This window comes from Bos mutus, chromosome 27, assembly GCF_027580195.1.
Source record: "Bos mutus isolate GX-2022 chromosome 27, NWIPB_WYAK_1.1, whole genome shotgun sequence".
Taxonomy (NCBI): Eukaryota; Metazoa; Chordata; class Mammalia; order Artiodactyla; family Bovidae; genus Bos; species Bos mutus.
Window position 1 is genome coordinate 3,566,791 of NC_091643.1, and position 24,701 is coordinate 3,591,491.

General features: G+C 45.9%; 1 protein-coding gene across 1 annotated transcript in view; it reads left to right on the forward strand.

Annotated features, from left to right (window-relative positions):
* The window catches only part of NR1D2 (nuclear receptor subfamily 1 group D member 2), a 28,613-nt gene extending 12,918 nt beyond the window's left edge, over positions 1-15,695 (forward strand). The window contains exons 5-8 of the mRNA XM_070364323.1: positions 780-1,405; positions 3,314-3,499; positions 5,608-5,818; positions 12,323-15,695. Of these exons, the coding sequence (XP_070220424.1) occupies positions 780-1,405; positions 3,314-3,499; positions 5,608-5,818; positions 12,323-12,519 (1,220 nt within the window). The 3' untranslated portion in view covers positions 12,520-15,695. The remainder of the gene's footprint in view (positions 1-779; positions 1,406-3,313; positions 3,500-5,607; positions 5,819-12,322) is intronic.
* The last annotated feature ends 9,006 nt before the right edge of the window (positions 15,696-24,701 follow it).

A 24,701-nucleotide genomic window follows, 5' to 3' on the forward strand; every position in this document is an offset into this window, starting at 1 on the left:
TGTGGTTGCGATAGGGTAAGAGGCTGCAGTTGGAGCAGTGAGACTCCCTTGCTGGGTGGATGTATTGAATTTTTATTATCTGTGTATAAATACTAGAATAGAAAGAAGCTTTTCTTTCCCTCAGGGATAGGAATGTTGGAGACAGGACTCATTCTGAGACTAAAGCTTTTATTTTTGTTTCATTGATTTTAATTAAAATCCAGCCAGTTTATTTTCCAATAACTACGTTTCTATCGACTGTGATTTTTTTCTTCCTTTTAAGATTTTCTCTTAAGTTGGAAAAGGTGATCACTTAATAGTTGGGTCGGTGATCACTTAATAGCTGGGTCTTGAGGATAAGGTTACAGAAGTGAACGGACAGAGGTCAGGAAGTGATTGTACCTATCCATCGAGCGTTGATGGATGTGGGTAGCCGAATACCTCCCTGAGGACACAGCCTTCAGCCTTATTAGTAAGGTGCTGTGTAGTAGTGCTGGTTTGTTTCAAACTGATTTTCATTAGTTAATTTCAGATTTCTTTCTTAGACTTTGCTTATAAAATACCCAAGAAGTCTTCTCTTTAGCTTTATTTTGAGAGAAAAGTGAAAATTTTCTCTCCCCACTCCTGCTTCCTGTGGTACCTCAAAACGTAACCGGCAAGTTTAGAGTGATTTTTGGCCAGACTCAAGTGGGCATTCTTGTGTGATCAGAAGCTGTAGCTGTCAGCCAATTCTGTGTTACTCTTTGGAATAAACGGGTCTTCTTTAACATGTAGATATTGAATATCTTTTTCTGCAATAGCTGTTCGGTTTGGGCGTATTCCTAAGCGTGAGAAACAGCGGATGCTGATCGAGATGCAGAGTGCGATGAGGACCATGATGGACAGCCAGCTCAGTGGTCGTCTGCACAGTGACCCTTTAGCAGACCACCACGAGCAGATCGCCTTGCCAGCCCAGGAACAACCGCGACCCAAACCCCAGCTGGAGTCAGACAGCAGCAAAAGCTCTTCTCCCTCCTCCTCCGATTTTGCGAAGGAGGAAGTGATCGGCATGGTAACCAGAGCGCACAAGGACACCTTCATGTATAATCAGGAGCCGCGCGAGAGCTCAGCGGAGACCGCGGCGCTGCCGCGAGAGCGGCTCCCTAAGAGCCTGGAGCAGTACAGCGTGAACCACGAGCGCTGTGTGGGCGGCCCGCACGGCCGCTTCCCCTGTGCGGACAGCGCGCAGCACCTCGGCGGACACTACAAGGGCCGGAGCGGCGTGCACTACCCCGGCGGGCACGCCGTCTGTGTCGCGGGCGGACACTGCGTGAGCTTCTCCGGCGCTTATACTCAACGAGTGTGCGATAGAGTTTCCATAGATGGCTTTTCTCAGAACGAGAACAAGAACGGTTTCCTGTGCAACACTGGAGCGAGGATGCACCTGGTATAGTGAAATCATGTTTTTTGCTCACTTTGTGTCCAGGAAAACTGAAGGCTTGCTTTTTATTTGGAGGCCATTCCAACTTCAGAGGCAGGGGGTGAGGGTCAGGAGGGCTAGGAGATTTATTAGAAGCCCTTTTGCGTGGTATTTTAGATCAAATATTTTGAATAAACAGCATTTGTGGAATGACCTGATTGCACACAGAGCTAGGTACACACGCATGTTATTTGATTGATACTATGATCAAAATTAGAATTTTATGTAAAATATGGGTTTGAAGAATTGATCCTTTAATTCTTAGAAAACCCTTTCAAAATGTAGGCATTCAAGTTAGTTTTGGCCTTACTAGCGTTGGGATTTCCTCAAGGGACTGATCCTTTAGCTTGCCACAGTCAGTAATTCCTTGATTGGGATGGAAAGTGTCTTCTTCAACCATCATGATATAAAAAGGTCTTTGGATATAGAGCATGGATGTTTCATGGTTTGAAGACTTCGGAATAGTTTAAGATAATCCGCTGGTTTCTAAGAATTTTCTTAGACTTCATCCTGTGGGATGAGTCAGTGTTAACGTCATTTAATTGTCTCATCAAATCCAGCAGTCTGTGTGAAAGCACGCTGTTTATGCTCAGCCAGACTTTCATCCAGAGCAGCGGTCCCAAGGCTCTGTTTACACCATCAGGTCCTTTGACAGTGCTTGGTGTTTTCTACAGCTGGGTAATTCAGATCTTCTTTTTTCATTTTCAAAATAGTTGACTCAATTACCCCAATCCTAACGTTAAATGTGTGTTTGTTTTGGTCCCTTGAAGTTTTTGAGTCCGTGGATCTGGAAGGTAACCTTATTTTCCTTAGGCTTAGTGACTGCCGTAAGGAGGGGAAAATATGTAAAGGTTTAAGTTCTCATTTGTGATGTTCTCCATGGTTATGGAGCCGTCCCATCTCTGAATCTCCTGGGTTTAGTTGACACGTGAAGGCTGATTTTGTTAGCGTGTCTGCCTGTCGTGTCTGCATGGCGTGCCGGTCCCTCCTCTGGCCTCCTCCTCTTGCCTCCCCATCCTCATTTAGAAGGTGCACCTGTGTGTCCAGCCGTTGGGTCCTCACTGAACAAGTGGAGGCCAGTGGTCACACCATTATATATGAAATAAGTGGTCAGTGACCTCTTTTTTAAAAATGAAGCATCTCAGATCTTTTCTTCTCTGAAATTACAGCAATGTAATTTTGCCTATTTAGGAAACAGTGAGTTTTGAAATACTAAGTGTGGGGTTGGGCTCTAGGCCTTGACTTCTAGCTGTATTTGGATGGATCACTAACCCTCTTAAAGTCCCATTTCCTTATCTAAGAGATGGTAATTATATGTCTGCCATAACTAAGTAACAGGCCTGAGAGTCAAGTGCATATGTGTGACTTTGCTTGGCAATTGTAAAACCAGTGTAAGACAATAGTAGTGTTACAAAGTACACTCTCAAACCTGTGCAACAGGCAAGTATCCAGTCTCAGTACTTTTTAGTAATTTTAGTTACGCACCATTGCCATAATCCAGTGTTAAAACGTCCCCATCACCCCCAAAACCATCCCTTGTGCCTGTTGGCAAACAGCCCCTGCCCCAGCCCCAGCCGCTCAGCTACTTTATGTTTCTATAGATTGTGCACCAGGGTTTTGAACCAGCTTGTAACAGATGAACTTTTTGCTTAGTCTACTTCTTTTACGATAAGTTGACTGCTGTTTAAATTAGGCTGCTCTGAGCCTTTGTGTCACAAGGGGAGCAGCCAGTAGAGAAAGTGCTAGCTAATATCAGTAGATTCTATGTGTCGGAGAGTATTTTCCTGTTGGGGTTTCCACTGACTGATACGCTACCTTTGAAGTTCCTTTCCCACCTCTCATAATCGAAGATTTCTTCTGTTTTGTGCATATTAGGTTTGTCCGATGAGTAAGTCTCCATACGTAGATCCTCATAAATCGGGGCATGAAATCTGGGAAGAATTTTCCATGAGCTTCACCCCAGCAGTGAAGGAAGTGGTGGAGTTTGCAAAGCGCATTCCTGGGTTCAGAGATCTCTCGCAGCATGACCAGGTCAACCTTTTAAAGGCTGGGACTTTTGAGGTAGGTTTTTATTTATCTTGAATGTTGTTGATACAGGGCAGTGTAGTATTTTATTTTCATTCTTTTCTCAACAAGTGTTTGTAGTCCAGAGGCTGAAACTACCAACAAAAGCATGACCATCCCAGGATCTTGGGGAGAGACAAGGTAAACCCTGCGTGACTCAAGGCTTGAAACGCAAACGTGCTGGCTTCACAGCACAGAAACTCCAAGTCCTGGAACCGCCTCTACGTGTAAACCTGGCAGGTTCTTCGGAGTTAGACTCCTACCAAAAGCCCAGCCCAGCATTTCCTGGGTTCAGTACCAGACCAAAGGGCAAACAGATCATGGTTTTGTCTCTTAAGAGATGGTGAAATATTTGGTCCATGTAGCAGATGTTTCATATGTACTACCACAATCCTTTTGGCCTCGTCAGAATCCTTGGCTGCTCTTTTGACTCCAGCTTCTCTTTCTGGGATGCTGTCTCCTGGGCCTGGGGCAGCTCTTATTGCCAACTTGAATAGGACCCAGACAGAGCCTCTCCCTGTGCTTGGCTAGGTGCCTCTCATCTGTTGGCCCAGGGCTTCCCTGCCGCAGCTGAGGTGGGCGAGGGCGCAGAACTGGCCTGGAGCTCAGGTGGGCCTTGTCCTGAAGTGCACGGGAGGGTGGGAGCTGATGTTGGGCGGCCCCAGCCTTTGATCAGCAGAAGAAGTGGGGGGAGCTTCATGTCCCTGGATGGCCCCACACGGCCCAGATCTCGGTTGTGCTTGATGTCAGGTGGTGTCCAGCTTGGTGACACGTCTTCTGCTACTGACTTTCCTTTCATCGCATTTCCTTCTTCCTCACGCCCGTTTTCACACATGCACCCCCCACAAAACCCCTTGCCTTTGGCTCTGTTCTCTGGGCCATTTGGACTAGAATAGAAAAGAAGATGTTTTCACAAATAAAATAGCTGTGATATAATTCCAAGGAAACACCTATAGGTTAGAATTTTCAGTTTAAAGGAAAACATTAGACGTAAGGGTCTTTGGCTGCGTTGGGCCTTTGTCGCAGCTCGTGGGTTCCTCTAGTCGGGACATGTCGGATCGTAGTTTCCTGACCAGGCATCAAACCCATGTCCCCTACATTGGAAGACAGACTGTTGATCAGTGGACCTCCAGATTTAAAGTCAGAAGGGGATGTCAGAGATCAAGTTCAGTTCACCCAGTTATGAGGTTATATAACTATAGCCCAGAGAGGTGAAGAGACTTCTTTCCTGGGTTACCAGTATATTCATGACAGTCAGGACTAGAACACAGATCTCATAGTCCAGGACGTGTGTTCTGTTCCCCTTGTGATCTGTCTGGAGACAGCTGGCTGCAGAGCTAGCACTGTCTTCTTAGAAGGCTCCCTCTTTCTTGGGCTGCCTTGGATGAAGCAAGTCTTTGCTTGGGAGCTCTGCAAAGGGCGGGTGTTAGTTCAGCGTTCCTCTGGTTACGTGAGAAATAAGGGACATAGTCGTTAGCATTGACTAGGGTGGAGCGAGTCTGCAGTGACTCTTGGTTTGGATTTCCATCATAACTTGATATCTACAACACCTGCTGTAACAGTTTGTGTCTCTCTGTGTTACCGTTTCTTGAAATAGACTAGAGGTCATCTTTGCTTGTCTGCATTTGGTGTTTGGATGTTTCCAGGTGTTGTTGCATTGAAATACTGCTCTTTTTACTTCAGGCTTAGAGACCGTGTGATGTACGTGATAGCTTAATAGACTTTCTTTAATACCCTTGCCCAAGGCCCAGTTTCAGACTTCTTAGCATTATTGCCTGCTTTAATTTGGGGTTTTCTGGCCTGCTTTAATTTTGAATCTGCATTTCAGAATCTTTGTTAATAGTGTCAGAGCACCATAGGCATTGACTATTTTGCTATATTGACTATATTGACTATAATTTTCTTTTTTTTATGCTCTTCCTAGAGTATTGCTTTGATGGAGAATTTTCCTTAAGCAAATGGTTCTGGGTAAAAATAAACTCAGGTTTTCGTCTACAGCTTTTTTAAATACGTAGGTTATCCCTTAACTGACTTGAATACTGAATTATTTTCTCATATTACGATTGAACTTCCCCATATACATTTAAGTCTTTTTCTTTTTCCAGGTTTTAATGGTACGGTTTGCATCATTGTTTGATGCAAAGGAACGTACTGTCACCTTTTTAAGTGGAAAGAAGTATAGTGTGGATGATTTACACTCAATGGGAGCCGGGGATCTGCTAAACTCTATGTTTGAATTCAGTGAGAAGCTAAATGCCCTCCAACTCAGTGATGAAGAGATGAGTCTGTTCACAGCAGTTGTCCTGGTCTCTGCAGGTAAGGAAGCCGGTTCCCAGTCGTGCCACTTGGAATGCAGTGAGCAGCCTGGGGACAAGGCTGCAGTTGCCTAGGTTCTGGCCGGTTGTGTAGAGGGACGAAGGCCTTAGGGAAGATGCTGAACTAGGGGTCTGTTATGTTTGCATGATGAATTTTTTCTTTGCCATGACAGTAAAAGTCAAAAGTGCTGTATAGTGATAAACGGATGTTGAGATCTGGGCCTCGTGTCTACCTCTCTTAATCTTTAGCTTTTGTTCATATTTTTTTTTACAAGTCTTAATATCTCATGGATTTATTTTTTGCAAGATTGTATATCACCAGGTAGGTGGTGGTAATCCAAATCTAAGTTTTAATTAAAAATACCATGTGGGTTACTTGAAAGTGTTGTAAGTATCAAGATGTATGATATTACTGTCTTTTGTTACAAAAATCAGAATTATGAGTTGTAGGCTCTCACTCAGCTTTGCTCCTGAGTTCCCTGTGTGGCTCGGTAAGTACCTGTCTCTCTGGGTCTCGGTTTCCTCTTCCTGGGAAGGGAAGCGATTGTGCGTGGGAGCCTCACATGCCCTCGGCGCAGGGCAGACGCGAGCCTCTGCCTGAGCGAGTGCTGTGGCTGCTGTGTCCCAGCGTTTCCTGATGCTCGTGAGGCACCGGCGGGGTTTCCCAGTTTCTCTGCCACCTGGTGTTACATTGCAGTTGTTTCTGACCCACGTATCTCAGCTCGGACAGTAAGAGAGGGATTACCCCCAGTAAGAATTCGGGACTGAGACAGTCACTTCCTGGGAACGTGTGGAAAAGTGCCAGCCATTTTTAGGTATCCCTGACTTTATTTTAAATCATTCGTGGAGAATTAGACAGTATTTTGACGTGACTGACTTTAAGTTTCCCATTGACTTGTGCTGTGTAAAAGCCCTTGTGCTGAACACAGGGAGGGCTGTGAAATGTGAGTATGGCCCCTGGTTACTGGCTGAGCTGTCAATCAGTGACTCTTCACACCAGTGATCCCTGGAGAGGGTAAGTTCTTTGTGTATCTTGAAGGGCCTGTTGGACGTCGGTGGTTAGGCCATCTACGAGCATTGTTTGGCCACCTTTTCTGACCTGCTCTACCAACGAGCGTTCTGACCAACGCTCGTCGTGTTGGACTCTTTTGCGACCCCATGGACTCCTGTGCCCATGGGATTCTCCAGGCAGGAATACCGGAGTGGGTTGCCATTTCCTCTTCCAGGGGATCTTCCTGACCCGGGGATCAAACCTTTGTCTCTTGCATCTCCTGCATTGGCAGGTGGGTTCTTTACCATTAGCGCCACCTGGGAAACCTCTTGCACATAAGCCACTGTTTTGTAGAGTCTCTTGATAAGTAATTAGTAATAGTTTGAGTTGGCATCAGGTCAGTAAATCTATAATCGTGAAACTGCAGGTGCTCCATACTCGTTAACTTCTTTATCTAGTGAATGGGCCTGGAGTGCGAGGCCCTCAGGGTGACAGACGAGGTTGAAGACACAGGCTGTAGGTTCCATTTGGAGAGACAGAACCAACGCAGAAAGCTTTATGTTCTAACCGGTGAGGCTCTGCCTGCGGTAGATGGGCGTCTTGGGAAGGAAGAAGGCTTTGTGGGCAGGATGGTGGTGGAGCGGGACCGTGCGGGTGGAGTGTTAGGTCTCCCCAGCGGAAGGTGAGGACGGCCCGAGGGGCGGGAGGCGGGAGACGGGGAGCCCCGGGCTGAGTGACGTTGTGAGCCCCAGCAGAGCGGCTGTGTGACTCCACGGTGGGGGGCCCCCGGGCGTGAGCGCTGAGCCACTGTGACGTGGGTCCTGTGTTTACCCTGGGGCGCCGGAACGGCTGGAGGGTCGCTTCACAGGCTGTGCGGGTGACTTGAGGGGTGAGGAGGTGGCCGTGGCGGAGGAGGCGGGGAGGAGGGGCTGCGCTCCCGGGGCAGGTCAGGGGTAGACGGTGGCCCCCCGGCTCCCGGGGCAGGTCGGGGGGACGCGGCTGGTGGGGGGCGCTCCCGGGGCAATTCAGGGGGAGACGGTGGCTCCCCCGCTCCCGGGGCAGGTCAGGGGGGACGCGGCTGGGCGCGGGGGGTGCTCCCGGGGCAGTTCAGGGGGAGACGGTGGCCCCCCGCTCCTGGGGCAGGTGAGGGGGGACGCGGCTGGGCACGGGGGCCGCTCCTGGGGCAGGTCAGGGGGGAGACGGTGGCCCCCCGCTCCCAGGGCAGGTCAGGGGGAACGCGGCCGGTGGGGGGCGCTCCCGAGGCAGGTCGGGGGGAGACGGTCTGCTCGCCAGGCACCCTGCTCCTTTGTAGTTTTCACCAGGAATGTGATTTCTCTGTTGTTTCAGATTTTAACTTGGAGAAAGCCTTGTTTTGTCTTCTGATTATAAGAATAATACAGGTTCTTTGAGAAATTAGACAGTGTCAATACTAAGATGAAAATAAGGGGTGATAATATCACCACCAAAAAAGAGCACCATTAACATTAGGGATCTCTCTCGCCATTTACCCGCCAATCCATTTGTCCCTTTGCCTGCCTGTGGGTATATAGTACTGAAGGAAGGGGAAGGGCAGATTGTGAAAGAAGATGGGCCTTCTTATTTATGTTTATACATGAGGATATACAAGCAACACAGAAATACCTGCATCTTAAAATGATATTGTTCTACTTGATGATAATGTTCATATCAAATTTAAATCTTTGTCACTTAGAAAACGACTATTGTTATTTTTAAAGCAGGAAAATAAAATCCAGTAATGGTGGGAGGGTATAAAATGGAAAGTCTCTTTATTCTCTTGCTAGCCTATTCTTCAGGCTTATTCTGATGATTGCTGATCCAACTCGAAATACTATCCTTATGCCTTTTTATCTAGTAGATGTAACGGATCAATGATAGCTCCAGCTGGTAAAGAATCCGCCTGCAATGCAGGAGACCCTGGTTTGATTCCTGGGTTGGGAAGATCCCCTGGAGAAGGGAAAGACAACCCACTCCAATATTCTGTATAGTCCATTGGGTTGCAAAGAGTCGGACACGACTGAGCGTCTTTGACTTTTCAGCTGATAAATGAAAGCACCCTCTCATTTTTCCCTCTCAGTTTTTATGTTTGTTTTCTCCCCCCGGTTACTTTAGTTATTTAATGACTGTGATGTGCCCCCCACTCTGCTCCTTCGCTTGTCTGTGACCCTCAGGAGTTCGGCTCGTGCATCCCCATGTCCAGGGAGGCGCATCCCACTTTTTCTGCAGCCTGACTTCTTTGGTCCTAGCGTTTCTTACGTGTTGTCAAGAATGAAAACATTTACATCCTGTTCTAGAGATGTGACTGTCTTCCGTGCTTTATCAGTTGATTCTAAAAACTGAACAGGAAAGCATCCGTATTTAAGTGTTATGATTATGGGGATAGTACTCACAGTGTTCCCTCAGTGGGGCTGCAAGGGTAACAAGGCAACTTAGACTCACTCTCCCCCAAACCTGTGCTTCCTGACGGGACGTTCAGGTGTCAGGTAACAGATGGATTGTCTTTCTGTATCTTCTGCTAACCGCTTAGAATTAGCAACATTACGGTTTGCTTTATATTCAAAATAGCTTTTGTTTTTCTTGGAATCTACCCTTGCCTTCTGGTTTTTGCTTTGTTTTGGTTGTTGTCAGATGACGTGCTGGTTAACGGTCTCGTTTTGTAATTTTGTCTTCACAACAGACCCTGCCTGTGAGCTAGGACGTGCTGTCTTCAGTTACACAGGCGAGGAGGTTGAGGAACGGCAGGGGTGGGGGCTTAAATAATTTGTCTGAGGTCACATTTTAATAATCAGCTGATCAGGCGTGTGCACCCCTACCAGTCTGGCTTCAGAAGCCTTCCCCCTGTACTGCTTGTTAACAGAACAGCTCTAGCTGTTCAGAGAGAAGTCTCAAACTTACTTGCCTGAGTGATGGGGAGGATCTTGATACCGTGAGGAGAAGAGCAGTTGCACCTGGAAGGCTAGTTCTTTTTCAGGCTGTGTGGAAGGGCAGAATCCCTCCCAGGTGGAGGTCAGACTGGCCTGCGGGTGTCAGGCTGGGCTCGTCGGGGTGCGGTGTCAGTTGTCCCCACGTGGGGCTGGTAGAGGGGATTTCACGTCCGTCTATAGGCGGACAGTCAAGGAGTTCTCGAGAAATGGTGAAGGACGCGGAAACCTGTGTCCCGACCAGCAGTACAGCTCGTGGTGCACCGTCTGGAAGATGAGTTTCCGTTTCAGTCTGTGCCTCTAGTGTCTCGGTTGCTAGGGGATTGTTTATGATCAGCTGGGTTTGTAGTTAGGTCCTCTGGCCTCGAAATCATGAAACTGTGGTTTTTTATGATTAACATTCTTAGGTACAGTGGAGGGAGTTGAATAGAGAGGCATGGGCCACTGAAAGTCAGGATAATCACTGGGGATCAACCCCATATAAAACTCACTCAAATGTCCTTTTCCACGCACTGTTTGGTACTGGTACTACTGCCATGTAGATGTTTTGTTTGGGGATCGTTCTCATTTTTTCCCAGTTGTTGTTGTAAATTACAGATGATGTAGTGTAAACCAGCTCCTTTCTTCTGTCAGAACGCCAGCTCTCTAAATATGAGGACTTGCAGTGTGTCACGGTCACTGCGTATTCCCCAGCACCATACAGGTAACCTGGAGAAGGCAGTGGCAGCCACTCCAGTATTCTTGCCTGGAAAATCCCCATGGACAGAGGAGCCTGGCGGGCTCCGGTCTGTGGGTCGCAAGAGTTGGACACGGCTGAGCAACTACGCACACATATACCGGTAACCACACTCATTCAAGTGTTTGGTGAATGAATTAATGAATTGCAAGACCGTTAAAGAAAACAATTGCTTGACCATTAAAGGCAAGGGAGGGTCTTGGAAGCATTATTACAAAGCTTTAAGTAGTTTTCCAGAGATGATCCTGTGATTGTATGGCCAAAGTCTGGTGTCGAGAGGAGATCTTTTGTCCATCTTACAGTTTTGTGTGAAAAGTTGATTTCCCTCCCTGCCACCCCCAAGCAGTAGTCAGCATTCAGTTTGTTTCTGTTTCTTTAATAATTAGCACAGTTGTAGCAATAATCCAAATTTTATTAAATGTAATATGAAACTGTTTTCATCATTTTTTTCCTGCATCGAGTTAATCAGCCTCCCATCCTTTACTATTAAATTTTAGTCCTTGTTTTGAGTGTTCCCATTCCAAGTAGCCTTTTTCAGCTACCAGTCACAATGGAAGACCTCCCTGATTTCCTTGTTAAAAAAATGAAACAAGGGTGTAAATGGCCAGAGAATTTTGTTTCCTTGAAGAAGTTTTTTCTTGCTAATTACAACCCCCTTTTCTTGGAGCCATTGAATATTTCTTGTGTACGACTGTCTCCTGTTGTAAAGGGAAGAAATAGCCCTTGCTGATGAAAAAAGCCCATGGTTTGGTTCTTTTAAAGGTAGTTTCCTTTATTGCTGATTTATATTAAATCACTAACTTATTAACATTTTTGTATGATGAATTTAATAAACACAGTATGCTAAATGAAAGTAAATACAACTATTAATAGGGAGTTGGTGATGGACGGGGAGGCCTGGCGTGCTGCAGTCCATGGGGTCGCAAAGAGTCAGACACAACTGAGCAACTGAACTGAACTGAACAGATAATAAAGTTGTGTGCTATGTTAGATAACTACTACTGCATAACAAGTTACCCAGAGATTCCGGGGCTTAAAAACGCGTCCATTTATTCTCTCTCAGTTTCTGAGGGTTGGGCTATGGGTGCGCTCAGCTCAGGGTTTCTGAGGAGGTAGTGTTCAAGCTGTCGGCTGTCCATATGAAGGCTTCGCTTGGGCAAGATTGCCCTCCAGGCTTATTCACGTGGTGGTTGGCAGGACTCGGTTCTTTGTGAGTTGTCCCACTGGGTGTCTTGGTTGCTGTCTGCTGGAGACAGCCCTCAGTTCCTGAGCACTTGGGCCACATCTTGGGGCACCTCACATGGCATCTGGCTTTCCTCAGAGCGAGCAGTGGGACTGTCTGAGGTGGAAGCCATGGTTTTTCCTGTGATACTGCATTCAGTCGTGAGTCTGGCCCACTCACGGGGAGAGGGGTCCACGCGTGGGTCCCGGGTGCCTGCCGCCCGTGGTAACAGGCACATGTGGAGTGTTCCGTATGGGGTGAAAATACACTTCCAAACCACACGACTCCTCTCGTTTTGCTCATTAGAAGCAGTTGAAATTAGGTGGTATCGTATTTAAAAAATCAGAACCTCTAGATTTTTGTGAGCAAAGATACCTAAGCGGTACAAAGAATTTTAATTTCTCAGGTGTACTATGTGGTACGTATTTTATAATATGATTAATAGCTACAAACATTTGCCATTGGGCTTTAAAAAACCCTGTCAGGTATCTTTTGCCTTTGTTCCCATGTGTAAAACTTTGGTTTGAGCTCATTAATGAGACTGACAAGTACGAGTTATGACTGTTATGGTTAGTAACACTGTCGTCTCCTCTCCCTCTGCTCCTGGCTCTCCGCAGATCGATCGGGGATAGAAAACGTCAACTCCGTGGAGGCTTTGCAGGAAACGCTCATCCGCGCGCTCAGGACCTTAATAATGAAAAACCACCCAAACGAGGCCTCTATTTTTACAAAACTTCTCCTAAAGTTGCCAGATCTTCGCTCTTTAAACAACATGCACTCTGAGGAGCTCCTGGCCTTTAAAGTTCACCCCTAAGGCCTTCGCTGACTTAGACACGAATCGACCCAGGCTAACTGGACATGTGCTGAAACGCTGATTTCTCTGTGCGCGCCGTCCATGGAGGTGGAGGAGACCTCGCGGCCGACGAGCCGCAGGCCGTTCCGCAGCCGCCGCCGGGTTTCCTCAGCCCTGGCTGGAGGCCGCGCGCCGTCCCGAGACCCGCCGGCTGTGCAGCACTTAACTGGAGAAGCTACACTGAATTACACTCACACTGAATGTTAGACTTGCTCATCTGCCAAAACCAAAAACCATTTTGATCTCCCTGTGACATAAATGTAATGCGTAACCACAAGGATCTGAGGGCCTGAAGGTACCCTCTGCGGTGGAAGTTCTGTCAGACGGAAGCTTGACTTCACCACGGGACTCTGCTCTGCCGGTTGAGGCCCCGCGAGTTAGGAGACCTCGGTGTGGGGGCCCCGCCGTCGTGAGCGTGCGCGGGCCTGGGAGGCTCCCTGCTTGTGGAAATGAGAGCCGATCCTTCCCCAGGCCCGCCCCACACGGCCTAACCACCGTCTGTAAAGCATCTTTACCTCTTGGGAGATAGGCACTATGTAAATACGGTAAAATTTTTGTTATAATTATTCATAATAATTATCTTTTTTTTTTTTAACTTCTACTCTTTTCTGAGAAATCATTTCAGTCCACACCAATCTGCTATTCAGGGTTCCTGCGTAGGTGTGGGGTATCCTCTGGCACACACATGTTCAAAGATTATGGGTACATTAAGTACATAGCAGTGTACATAATATCCATGTGAATATAGTTATACATAAATATATCTCTTCACAATATTTTAAACTGTGAAGAACTTTATCATACAATAAACTTAAAACAAGAGGTGTCAAAAGACCCAGATTAGGTGCATTTTACCTGTTGATAACATAACCATTGCTTTAAATGTTTAGAGAGTAGAGGCTGAATTTATGCTCTATTTTTGTTTATTTAAGCAACACTTAAGTGCAACAGGCAGTTGAGTCCAGATTTTCAAAAAATAAGTATTTTAGAGTTCATCTCTAGTAAAATTTTTGGTTCAGGTACTGGTCATTTAAAAGTTCATTCAGATTCTTACCTTGTGCTAAAAAGATTTCATTGCTGCCACTTAATACACATGCTGCAGCTTGATGATAAACATTTTGATTCTTTCTGGAGAACCAACGTTTAAGAAGACCGTTTCACATGTCGATGTGTGCCTGTGTGTGTGAATGCAGGTGTGCAAGTGTGTTCTGAAGCCACTTGTTTTGTTTTTTTTTTCCCCTAAATAACACTACAGGGATTTTGTCAAATTAGATTTCACCTATAATTTGAAAAATCATTTAGTGTGTGACCTGTAGGCTTAGGAACAGTCAGACATTTCATCCTTATTTCTGTTCTTGGGCTTTATTACATCTTACAGTTACAATCTTAGAAGGTAAGATTGGCCTTTTTATGGCAGTTGGAGAAAATCACCAGAAAGTTGAGGATCTTATGTATGTTTTTCTGTTGCCCTGGAAGATAGCAGCTAATTGGATTTTTTGGGTGAAGATTGCCTTCTGTATAATTTTTAGATTATATAAAATTACAAAAATGAAAAGGTCCCCTTTACTATCTCAGCCTGTTACTTTAATGACATGTGAGCAGAATGCCTTATTTTGTAACCTTGTTTAACTTGTTGCTACTAGGACTTGAATTTCTGTGGCACTAGTTAAGGAAGTTAAGAAAGAATTAAACCCTCTCTTTATTAAAGAGGAAAGGTGATGGTGATGTCTGTAGTACAATGTAAACCATAATTGTGATTTACCTTAAATAGGTATGACTTTTATGGGATATACAGTATAGTTTTTGTGAATTCTTCACATGATAGCATTATCTTTTTATAATTTTTTTCCGAAGATAAATGCATAGTTTTCTTCTATGGGAAATAGAAACAGCTTTTTGACGTAATACTGAGAACCTCAAAGATCATGTTGTTTCTTAATTTTTGCCTTTTGCATAAGCCTCTTTATAACATATATCTTTAAAGCAGTTACTAAGTCTTTAGGAATGTGTAACCAGAACTATGTTAGTATTGCTTATAAAACTTTAGTTAGGTTCAATATATACATGTATACATCTATATATAGGTATAGAGATTTGCATTTTGTCTTGTAAAATTTTATTTGAACAAATTCTTCCTGTAGGTAATGGGAAACAAATTTAATAGTTCATATGCCACTCTTAGCGTTTCTATATCTGAAAATAGCCCACGATTGAAACTTGTAATTCTAAAGTTAAACCAGCAGCCTACTACAAGCACATTCTTTGATTGAGTCATTGGTTATAAACTTACTATTGATAAAAGCGGAGAAGACAGCCAGTTTGGGGATCTTCTAAGTTGGTGGGATACTGTCGATTAACAATGTACTGTATGAATTAAGTGATGCTTTAACTCTGATTTTACATTTTAAAGTTAAGACATGGGCATTATGTCAGCAAACTTAAGGGCATTATGTCAGCAAGCTAAAACATTTTTTTCTTGTGCTTTTAACGTATCTCTTTACATGATCTGAGAGACGATTCAAGCCTTTAGAGAGAAATAGCTGAGGAAAAGGGGAAACATCTTCTTGGGATGAAGCTTTTCCTTATGGCGATGGTTTAATTGCAGATTCAAAAATCAGAAGGAAATTTCAGTGGATTAAGTGTATAGCTTCCATAAACACATTTCAAGAAATTACCATTGTAACTTGATAAGATACGATTTATTTTATGTAAACATCATTGCAAAGCAAGGAGTAGAAGCTCAGCTAGATTTATTACTGTGCACGAGAGTAAGTACCTATCTCAATTATTCTTTTTCTTTTCCAATATAAAGTTTGCTGAATGTACAAGAAGAGTTTATCACTTAGGGTATAGAATTTTTTAGGGGGTGGGGGGGGGCTCTGTCAGGCAATTACCTAGAAACAAAGATTGTCTTGGTTTGATCTGAAATGTAAAACTTGAAGCTATTCTTGAACTAACATGGAAAAATAAAATGGCTATTGTTTCAAAAAAATGATAGAACTATATTGTTGACAAGATATGAATTAAGTTTATTTTCTACAAACTGTTATTGATGAAGACATGGATAATACGTTCATGTTTCTGAAAAGTAATCTGTACATGGCGGGAGGGAATAATAAATATTATTTCTAACCAGGTGTGATATTTGGTATTTTCCTATCTCGAGTTTTTTGTAAGACCATCTATAATTACCTTACTGCGTTCCCTTGAGCAGAGCAGGGTCTCTTTTATGTAGATCTCTGATTCAGCATGGGGTGGGTTGGGGGGGTATAAATATGTAGGACTTTTTAAAAAAGGAGACTTCAGAGTTTGTTTAGAGATTCCAGAAAAGACTGTTAGTTTTCTATGATGCCAGCTGAATGGAGGTTTGCTGTGTGAGATGAGGTGGTCTTCCTGGTTAGGGAATGTGGAGAGGCGGGTAGGGGACCTGGTGTAGACAGGGCTCGGCGATGACCATGAACCGGGTCGGGAGCCTCTGCACGACCACCGCCTCCTCTCACCTTACAGGGTATGCAGCCGTGTGGGCCACTTAAACCAGCGTTTCCCGCAGTTGTTTCCAAGACCGGTGATATCCCCTACTTTGCTGTGAATGTTAGTTGATGTCAGGTGGGAGACATGGGCTCCTTGATGAAATGAATGTGGAAACACTGGGTTAACCAAGGTGACCGAGAGGCCTTCACGGCATTCGTGTTCTCTGATGAGCAGATGTGCGTGTGTCCTTTAAGGAAGGGTTTAGGAGGATGCAGCTTTTTTCCCAAAGGTTCTCCACCAGATAAACACCACCCTCTCCACCCCGTTTTTTTCTGTGCTGAGCTCTTCTAAGGCTCTTTGGAAAGTATGCTTTCAGGAGAAAGTCCCTGGTAACCCACTTCAAGTTTTGATCAGGATGTTGATCATATTCTGTTGAGTATTGTACAAACTTATATCGGGTTTTGCCCCTTTTTTGCACAGGGTGAGAAACAATGAACTTGAAATAAATGTGTGGTTGATGGAAAGCAAAACAGATGGAAATCCTTGCAAGTTTTGGAAATACTGCTGCTGAGTAACTGAGTAAAAACAGCCAGTTCATGGATCTGGTGTTAGTTTTAACACTCACTCATGCATTGGAGAAGGAAATGGCAACCCACTCCAGTGTTCTTGCCTGGAGAATCTCAGGGATGGGGGAGCCTGGTGGGCTGCCGTCTATGGGGTCGCACAGAGTCGGACATGACTGAAGCGACATAGCAGCAGCAGGCCTATTAAAACTTCTTACATTTGCTTTTCTTAATTCTTAGTCTGGGGGCTTCCCTGGTGGCTCAGACAGTAAAGAGTCTGCCTGCAATGCAGGAGACCCGGGTTCAATCCCTGAGTCAGGAAGATCCCTGGAGAAGGAAATGGCAACCCACTCCAGTATTCTTGCCTGGAGAATCCCATGGACAGAGGAGCCTGGCAGGATACAGTCCATGGGGTCGCAAAGAGTCAGACATGACTGAGTGACTTCACTTTCTTTCTTTCTAGAGTTGAGGAACAACTATGGCCTGTATTCTAGGAGCCTTGTCAGAGTTGCCCTTCACAGTGTGAAAGTTGCTGGCCTCGGGGTGATTTTTAGACACCAGAGTAGTAGGCTCATTTAAAACAACACTTTGAATTGAGCGTGTGTAGGAGCCAATGGCACCCCACTCTAGTACTCTTGCCTGGAAAATCCCATGGACGGAGGAGCCTGGTGGGCTGCAATCCATGGGGTCGCTAAGAGTCAGGCACGACTGAGCGACTTCACTTTCACTTTTCCCTTTCATGCATTGGAGAAGGAAATGGCAATCCACTCCAGTGTCCTTGCCTGGAGAATCCCAGGGACGGGGGAGCCTGGTGGGCTGCTGTCTCTGGGGTCGCACAGAGTTGGACACGACTGAAGCGACTCAGCAGCAGCAGCAGCAGCAGCAGGAACCATGAGTGCAGGCTTGGAGGAAGCTCAGAGCCTCTCTAGAGCCCTTTATGTGGGGCACATTCCCCAGAAGGTGATCGTGCTCTCAGGATGAGCATTGCCCCTGCATTTTAACACAGATAACCAAAGAGAGTGAGCCCAATGTTAAAGACTCCGGCACAAACCCAGGATAATTGTGTTCTAAGTCGCTTGTCCTGACTCTGTGACCCCATGGACTATAGCCCGCCAGGCTCCACTGTCCATGGGGTTCTCCAGGCAAGAATACTAGAGTGGGTTGCTTGCCCTCCTCCAGGGGATCTTCTTGACCCAGGGATTGAACCTGGGTTTCCTACGTTGCAGGCAAATTCTTCACTGCCTGAACCACCAGCGAAGCTGGCACACGGAACTGAATATGACCTTCTAAGGTGTCTGAGGTAAGCTGTTTTCTCATCTGCTGCTTCATTTTTCTCTGAACTCTTCTTATCCTTAACCTCAGCGGTTCCCCCCGCCCCATTACTTTGTTGCTTTGCTTGTACATTTTCATCTGTTTTTGCCTCCTACAAAAGATATTTCCTGTGCAGATTCTACAGTTAAACACAAGTAGGGTAGTTTCCAATCTGGAAAGCACCCGCACTTGCGTTCTGTCTTGATCATTTTTCTGTGTCCCCCCCCCCCCCCCCCACCATCGAAGTGGCTGCTCTTTTTCAAAGCTATTTTGTCGGACAGGATTTTTGAGGAATAAACTGATGGTTTACTTCCTCATTACTTACATTTACTGAACATCTGTGTCTCAGGATTTTTTATTTTTTAGTGCAAAGTGAGGTTCCATGAAAATCCAGGGCACCAATCCAGACAGTGTTGTAAAGGCGTATGCCTGTGGAGCAGGTGGTCCCCAGTCACAGCAGCCAAGTCCTGCAGGGGCTGCTCTTGCCATGCTGTGCGGGGCCCAGCTCGGGGGCTCCTGAGGTCTGGTGTGACCTGGTCAGGGATTTAGCCACCTGGTTGGTAGAAACAACCATTATTAAAAATTAAGTTAGGTAAGTTTACAATTGAGTTATATTTGAAGGGGTAATACTTAAAGCTCATCTCTCCCTAATTATTTTAAACGTATTATTAATGCTTTATGTGTGTGTAAGTGCATGGTGGGAATCCTTTATGTCAGCGTGTTTCTGCACACCTTCCCATCTCCCTGCCAAGGGATTATCTATACCATGAAAATCTGCACATGCTCTGAATCAGGGCTTGATTTATTGTTTTGTTGATTTTATAGGCTTGAGAAAGTGATGGAGAAAATGTTAAGGATACAGATTAAACTTATAAGTGTCTCACGTCTGTTGCTGTTAACCATTGCAAATAGCATAGAAAAATGAAGAAATAGTCCAGTAGTTGAAAAGTATTACCTGGTTCAGCAAAGAAATTTCTCACATCATTGATAAACAAGACAAGTTCTGATGTCGTTTTTATTGTTTGTTTTATTGTATTGGAGGAGAGCATGGCAACCCACTCCACTATTCTTGCCTGGAGAATCCCATGTACAGTCCATGGGGTCGCAAAGAGTCGGACCTGACAGAAGTGATGGAGCATGGACACATTTATTGTATTAATATATTTAAAATGTCAGTCAGCATGCCAGAACTACATTTGTCAGTTGCAACTTTGGCAAAAATAAAGGCATGCATTCTGTGAGAACTGTATATATGGAGTTAACAGTAAAGAGGATCGTACACTTTGTATACTGTGCACTATATAGCCTTTCAGTAAGAACAGTAGATGCACACTCATATGTATGATACTCCTCCTCAGGGAGCCAGCTGTTAAACACTCCCAGCACACCACTATTACTTAACCCCAAGAGGTAATTCTGTTTTTCTAGATGAAGAAACCTAGGCTCAGAGTTTAAGTAACTTATTCACGTTTGCACAGCTACTGAGTGGAGAGTCGGATTGCAAAACCCAGATGTCTGGGCCTTGGAGTCTGCTCTCAGGTGTTCTGTGGGAGAGAGAGGCCGCGGCTGGGGTCCCCTCCTTGCAGAGTGGTTTTTAGTAAGTCTGCTTGGCTCTGTGCAGATGTGGGCTGTTGAGAGGAGCTAAAGGGGAAGCTCTTAGGCAAGGAGTGAAAACCTAATAGTCTAATGTCATCCCCTCAACCCTTCAGTAAAACGTTCTCTCTTCTGTAAAAGGACAGAGTGGTTGCGAGACTAAATGAAAGGTAGTAAAATCTTGCTGCCAACAGTGAAACCTATTCAGACATGAGGTCACTGCCCGTGAGCAGAAGGAGGAGAGAGGGGTTGGTCCCAGGGGAGGAGGCCTGGGGGGCTCTCTGGGGCTCAGCCTGGGGGCGGGTCTCTCAGAAGCCCTCGGGCTGGAGTGAGGAGAAGGGGACTGAGCGGTAGCTCCTGATTTACGCCTCCTCAGCTGGAAACTGCGCTGTCAGGAAGGACTGACCCGGCGGGGACCTCCGCCTTCGCACACGGCCGATTCCTGTAACTTCCCCAGGAGCATCTGAAGCAAGGGCCAGAGGATGACCAGGTCCATGTCCTGTCACCTGCCCCTCAGGGAGGGGCCTTAGGCTTCCGGTCGGTGCTGGCCTTGCCCAGGGTGGACTTCGACCTCAGAGGCTGCGGTCGTCGGCTTCTTGACGGTACAGGCAACTTCCATGTCCTGAAAGGGAAGCATTCCGTGTCTTAGTTTCGAATGTTCTCAGCGTTTACTGAGGTTGGAGGTTGGAGGACACCTTTCTCCTCACAGTTCGGCTCTTGGAGGAGTCGAGGCTGTCGACCCCTGTGCCCTCCAGCGTCGCCTCCAGGGCTGACCTTTGTGATGGTCTGCAAACAACACAGAAGAGCCGCCCGAGTGGCGACTGCTGGGGCGGCTGGGCAGAGGCCGCCGCCGCAGGGGGGCGCCCGGCTGACTGCGCCCTGCCGGCCGGCCTGCCGCTGCCTTTCGCTCCAAGTCACCTCTCGGGGCTTGGGGACAGAAGTGTGCAGGGCCTGGGGGTTGTGTCAAGGAGCTTCATTCCCCCGAGGTTCCAGTGAAGCCGGAGGAGGGCCCAGGGTGGGAGAGACGTCAGGAGCACCCGGTGAAGGGCGCCCGCCTCACCTGTCGGCTCAGGGGCTCCTCGAGTTCTCGGTGAACCCCGGGCGCTCTGTCTCAGACTTTCCTGCACAGCAAGCAGCGCTTGCGTCTTCGATCCTAACCAAAGAGTAAGTATTTGTAGTAGAAGTGTAAAAGAGTGTAAAATGTTTGCTGTTGATTCTCTCATCGCCTCACCTACATCTTTTTTTTTTTTAATTTTATTTTATTTTTTAACTTTACAATATTGTATTGGTTTTGCCATATATCAAAATGAATCCGCCACAGGTACACATATGTTCCCCATCCTGAACCCTCCTCCCTCCTCCCTCCCCAAACCATCCCTCTGGGTCGTCCCAGTGCACCAGCCCCAAGCATCCAGTATCCTGCATCGAACCTGGACTGGCGACTCGTTTCATATATGATATTATACATGTTTCAATGCCATTCTCCCAAATCATCCCACCCTCTCCCTCTCCCACAGAGTCTAATAGACTGTTCTATACATCAGTGTCTCTTTTGCTGTCTCGTGTACAGGGTTATTGTTACCATCTTTCTAAATTCCATATATATGCTTTAGTATACTGTATTGGTGTTTTTCTTTCTGGCTTACTTCACTCTGTATAATAGGCTCCAGTTTCATCTACCTCATTAGAACTGATTCAAATGTATTCTTCATCCTTTTAATTTTATCCAGCCCTCATGGAATTCAGAGAAACTTTTTACCGTGTGAAACCAAAACTTCAGCTACTGTCATTTTCCAACGCTCTTAGCTGGTGATGTCAGAAGAATCTTACAGGGAACACGCAGACGCCTGAAACCCGTATCTTACCATCATCATTCGGTACTTCTTACACATCTGTCCACCCTTCCATTCACCCACCGATCCTGATTTTTTAAAGATCATTTTATTTATTTTTGGCAGTGCTGGCTCTTGGTTGCAGAGGGCGGGGCTCCTCTCCAGTTGCGGTGCATGGGCTTCTCGGTGCTGGGGCCCGCCTCGCTGAGGAGCACATGCTCTGGGGCTCGGGGGCTTCAGCAGTTGCGGCCCCCAGGCTCTAGAGCACTGGCTCGGTGGTTAGGACTCTAGGCTTAGCTGCTCCACGGCATGTGGGATCTTCCTGGATCAGGATTGTGACCCCGTGTCTCCTGCATTGGCACGTGGATTCTTTACCCACTGAGTCACCAGGGAAGCCTCATCTATTACAAAAATACTTTAATAAAGTAAACTGCAGTCACCAGGAAACTTCCCCCTAAGATTTTCAGCTTGCATACATTTTGCTAGAGGTGAATATTAATTCACAGTTTGTTCCTTTGATGTAAAATTTACAAGGAAATGCACACATCTTTGGGTACAGTCTCCACTCTGCGTGACAGGCATTCTGCCCCTGCAACCCCAAACCCAGCTGAGATAGAACGTTACCATCACCCCCAAAGTCTCCTTGTACCCCTTTCCAGACAATCCCCGCTGCTAAGGAGACAGTAACTATTGCTCTGATCTGTATGTTGCTGCATAGTATCCCTTTGTAGGGGTGTACCGGTTTATTTTTCTTGTTGATGAATATCTGGGCTGTTTCCAGTTTGGGGTTATTATGGATAAAGCTGGTTATGAGCACTCCTTTGTATTTGCATAGCTCTACAGAATGACTTGATCCTGGGCTAGAATTCGAGTTAGGTTCCAAGAGTGCAGGAAGCAGCACATAGTGGAAAGTACAGTAAGCCTCCTACGTGCAAACGAGCTCCATTCTGAGAGCACATCTATTAAGTCCAACTTGTTCCTAAGGCCAACAGAGTTAGCCTAGGTACCAGCTACCACAGTCAGCTATATACTGCTGCTTTTACATCTGCTTCTGGACACCCTGGGCTTGAAATGAAGATACTGTGCTGCTTTACTTTGGACAACACCGTACAGCAAGTACACAGCACAGCCACTTGCAGCGGACGCACGCGGGTGACGGCGCACACCAGACACGAGAGCGCGGCGGACGCACGCGGGTGGCGGCGCACACCAGACACGAGAGCTGACAGGCAACTGGACGTGAGAGTGCAACTTCACATCTGTGAAAATTCAAAACTTGAAGGTTCGTATCTAAAGCACTTCCTGTATGAGAAACAGATTAAAATCCTGAATTAGTCCTTTCTGTTTGGGGTCTCATGGAAAGAGCAGTGCATCAACTAGAAGATACTTAAGACTTACCTAAACGGGATGAAAGCAATAAGGATATTTGTTACTTATTTCCTGCATAAGACCTCTGAGGGCAGGGTAGTTCCAGGCTGGTTCCGTGGCTCCAAGTGCCATCAAGAACTCGAGAGCACCCCTCACTCCCCGTAGATAGTGGTGGTTGTTCATCAAACAAACAGAAAAACAGAAAAAGAAAATAGTGTTGTTAAAGACGTGATGCTTCGGAACCACTGTGCACTGTGGGTGTTAGGTGGTGCAGCTGCTGTGGAAATGGTATGGCAGCCCTTCACGCTTTTAAAATAGGGTTACCGTATGATCCAGCAGTGCCAGTTCTGGGACTGTACCCCCGAAGAATTGAAGGCAGCGTCTTGAAAAAGGATTTGTACATCCAGATTATAGCAGCCTTATTCATGGTGGCCAAAGGGTGGAGGCAGCCCGAGTGTTCACTGGTGTCTGAATGATGCACAGCTCATGTTTATGTGTACGTGATGGGAATACGAGACAATTATACTTCTATATACTTTTATTATAATAATTATACTTTTATATAATTTTACATTCTAAAATACATTATATGTATGTGATGGGAATACTATTCAGTCATAAAAAAGAAAAATTCTGGCATGTCCCACAACTAGGATGAACCTTATGCCAAGTGAAATAAGCCAGTTATAAAAGGACAAATACTAAATAATTCCACTTATATACTTGGAGTGGTCACATTCACAGAGACAGAAAGTAGGAAGTAGAATGGTGTTTGGGGATGAAGGGTCGGGGTAGGGCAGGATGGTGAGGTATTTCAGAGCTTCAGTTTTGCAAGATGAAAAAAGTTCTGGAGACAAAATCATAATTGAGAAAGATACAGGCACCCCTTCGTTCATAGCAGCACTCTTCACAGTACACACAGACATCACCTGGATGCCCACTGGCAGACGAGTGGATAAAGGACATGTGCGCATCTGTGCAATGGAATATTACTCATCCAGAAAAAAAGAACGAAACGATGCCAAGTGCAGCACCATGGATGGACCTCGGGATTATTGTGCTAAGTGAAGTCAGAGAAAGACAAACACCCATATCACATGTGGATTCTAAACTACGACACAAACGAAGCTACCTATGACATGGAAATAGACTCACAGACACAGAGAACAGACTGCTGTTGCCAAAGAGGGGCAGCGGAGGGATGGAGTGGGAGGCTGGGTCAGCAGATGTGACCTACTTATACGGGAGGGACAAAGTCCTACTGCAGAGCACAGGGCACTATATTCAGTAACCCGTGGTAAACCACAGTGGAAAAGAATATGAAGAAGAATGTCTGTATTTTTATAAATGAGTCACTGCTGTACAGCAGAAATTAACATTGTGAAGCAAGTACACTTCAAAAAATGGATAAGAAAACAATTCTGGAGACTGGTTGCACAATGATGTGATGGTACTTAACACTACTGAACTATATGCTTGAAAGTGGTTAATTTTATGATATGCGTATTTTATCACAATTAATAAAAACAAAACAACAAAAGAAGTTTCTTTGTCATCTTGTGCATGTTCGTAACATTGCAAGTGGGCACCTTGTCAGGCATCACAGCAGAATTACTATGTCCAGAGGAGAAGAGGAGAAACCTTCCTCTTGTGTATGAGGGGAAATTTCTTTCAGGAGGAGGTCCCCGCAGACTATGCATCTCAGCTGCCACTGGCCAGTTGGGTCTCATTTGGCAAGTGAATCTGGAAAACAAACATATATACAGGGTCTTTGACTCTCTGTGGAGAGCAGCAGGCTCTCCTGGAAAGAACAAGGGGCTGGGGGTGGCTGTGAGGTACTGGCTTCTGCACGGAGGCCTATTAGGGCGGAAGGCCCTCCTTTGTGAGCGCATCGACGACGGCCACGGTCGGGGCCGACCGGCCCAGCCTCCCTGTGGATGCAGGAGTGATTTTCTTTTGTTGCCGTTGTTCAGTTGCTAAGTCATGTCCGACTCTTTATGACTTC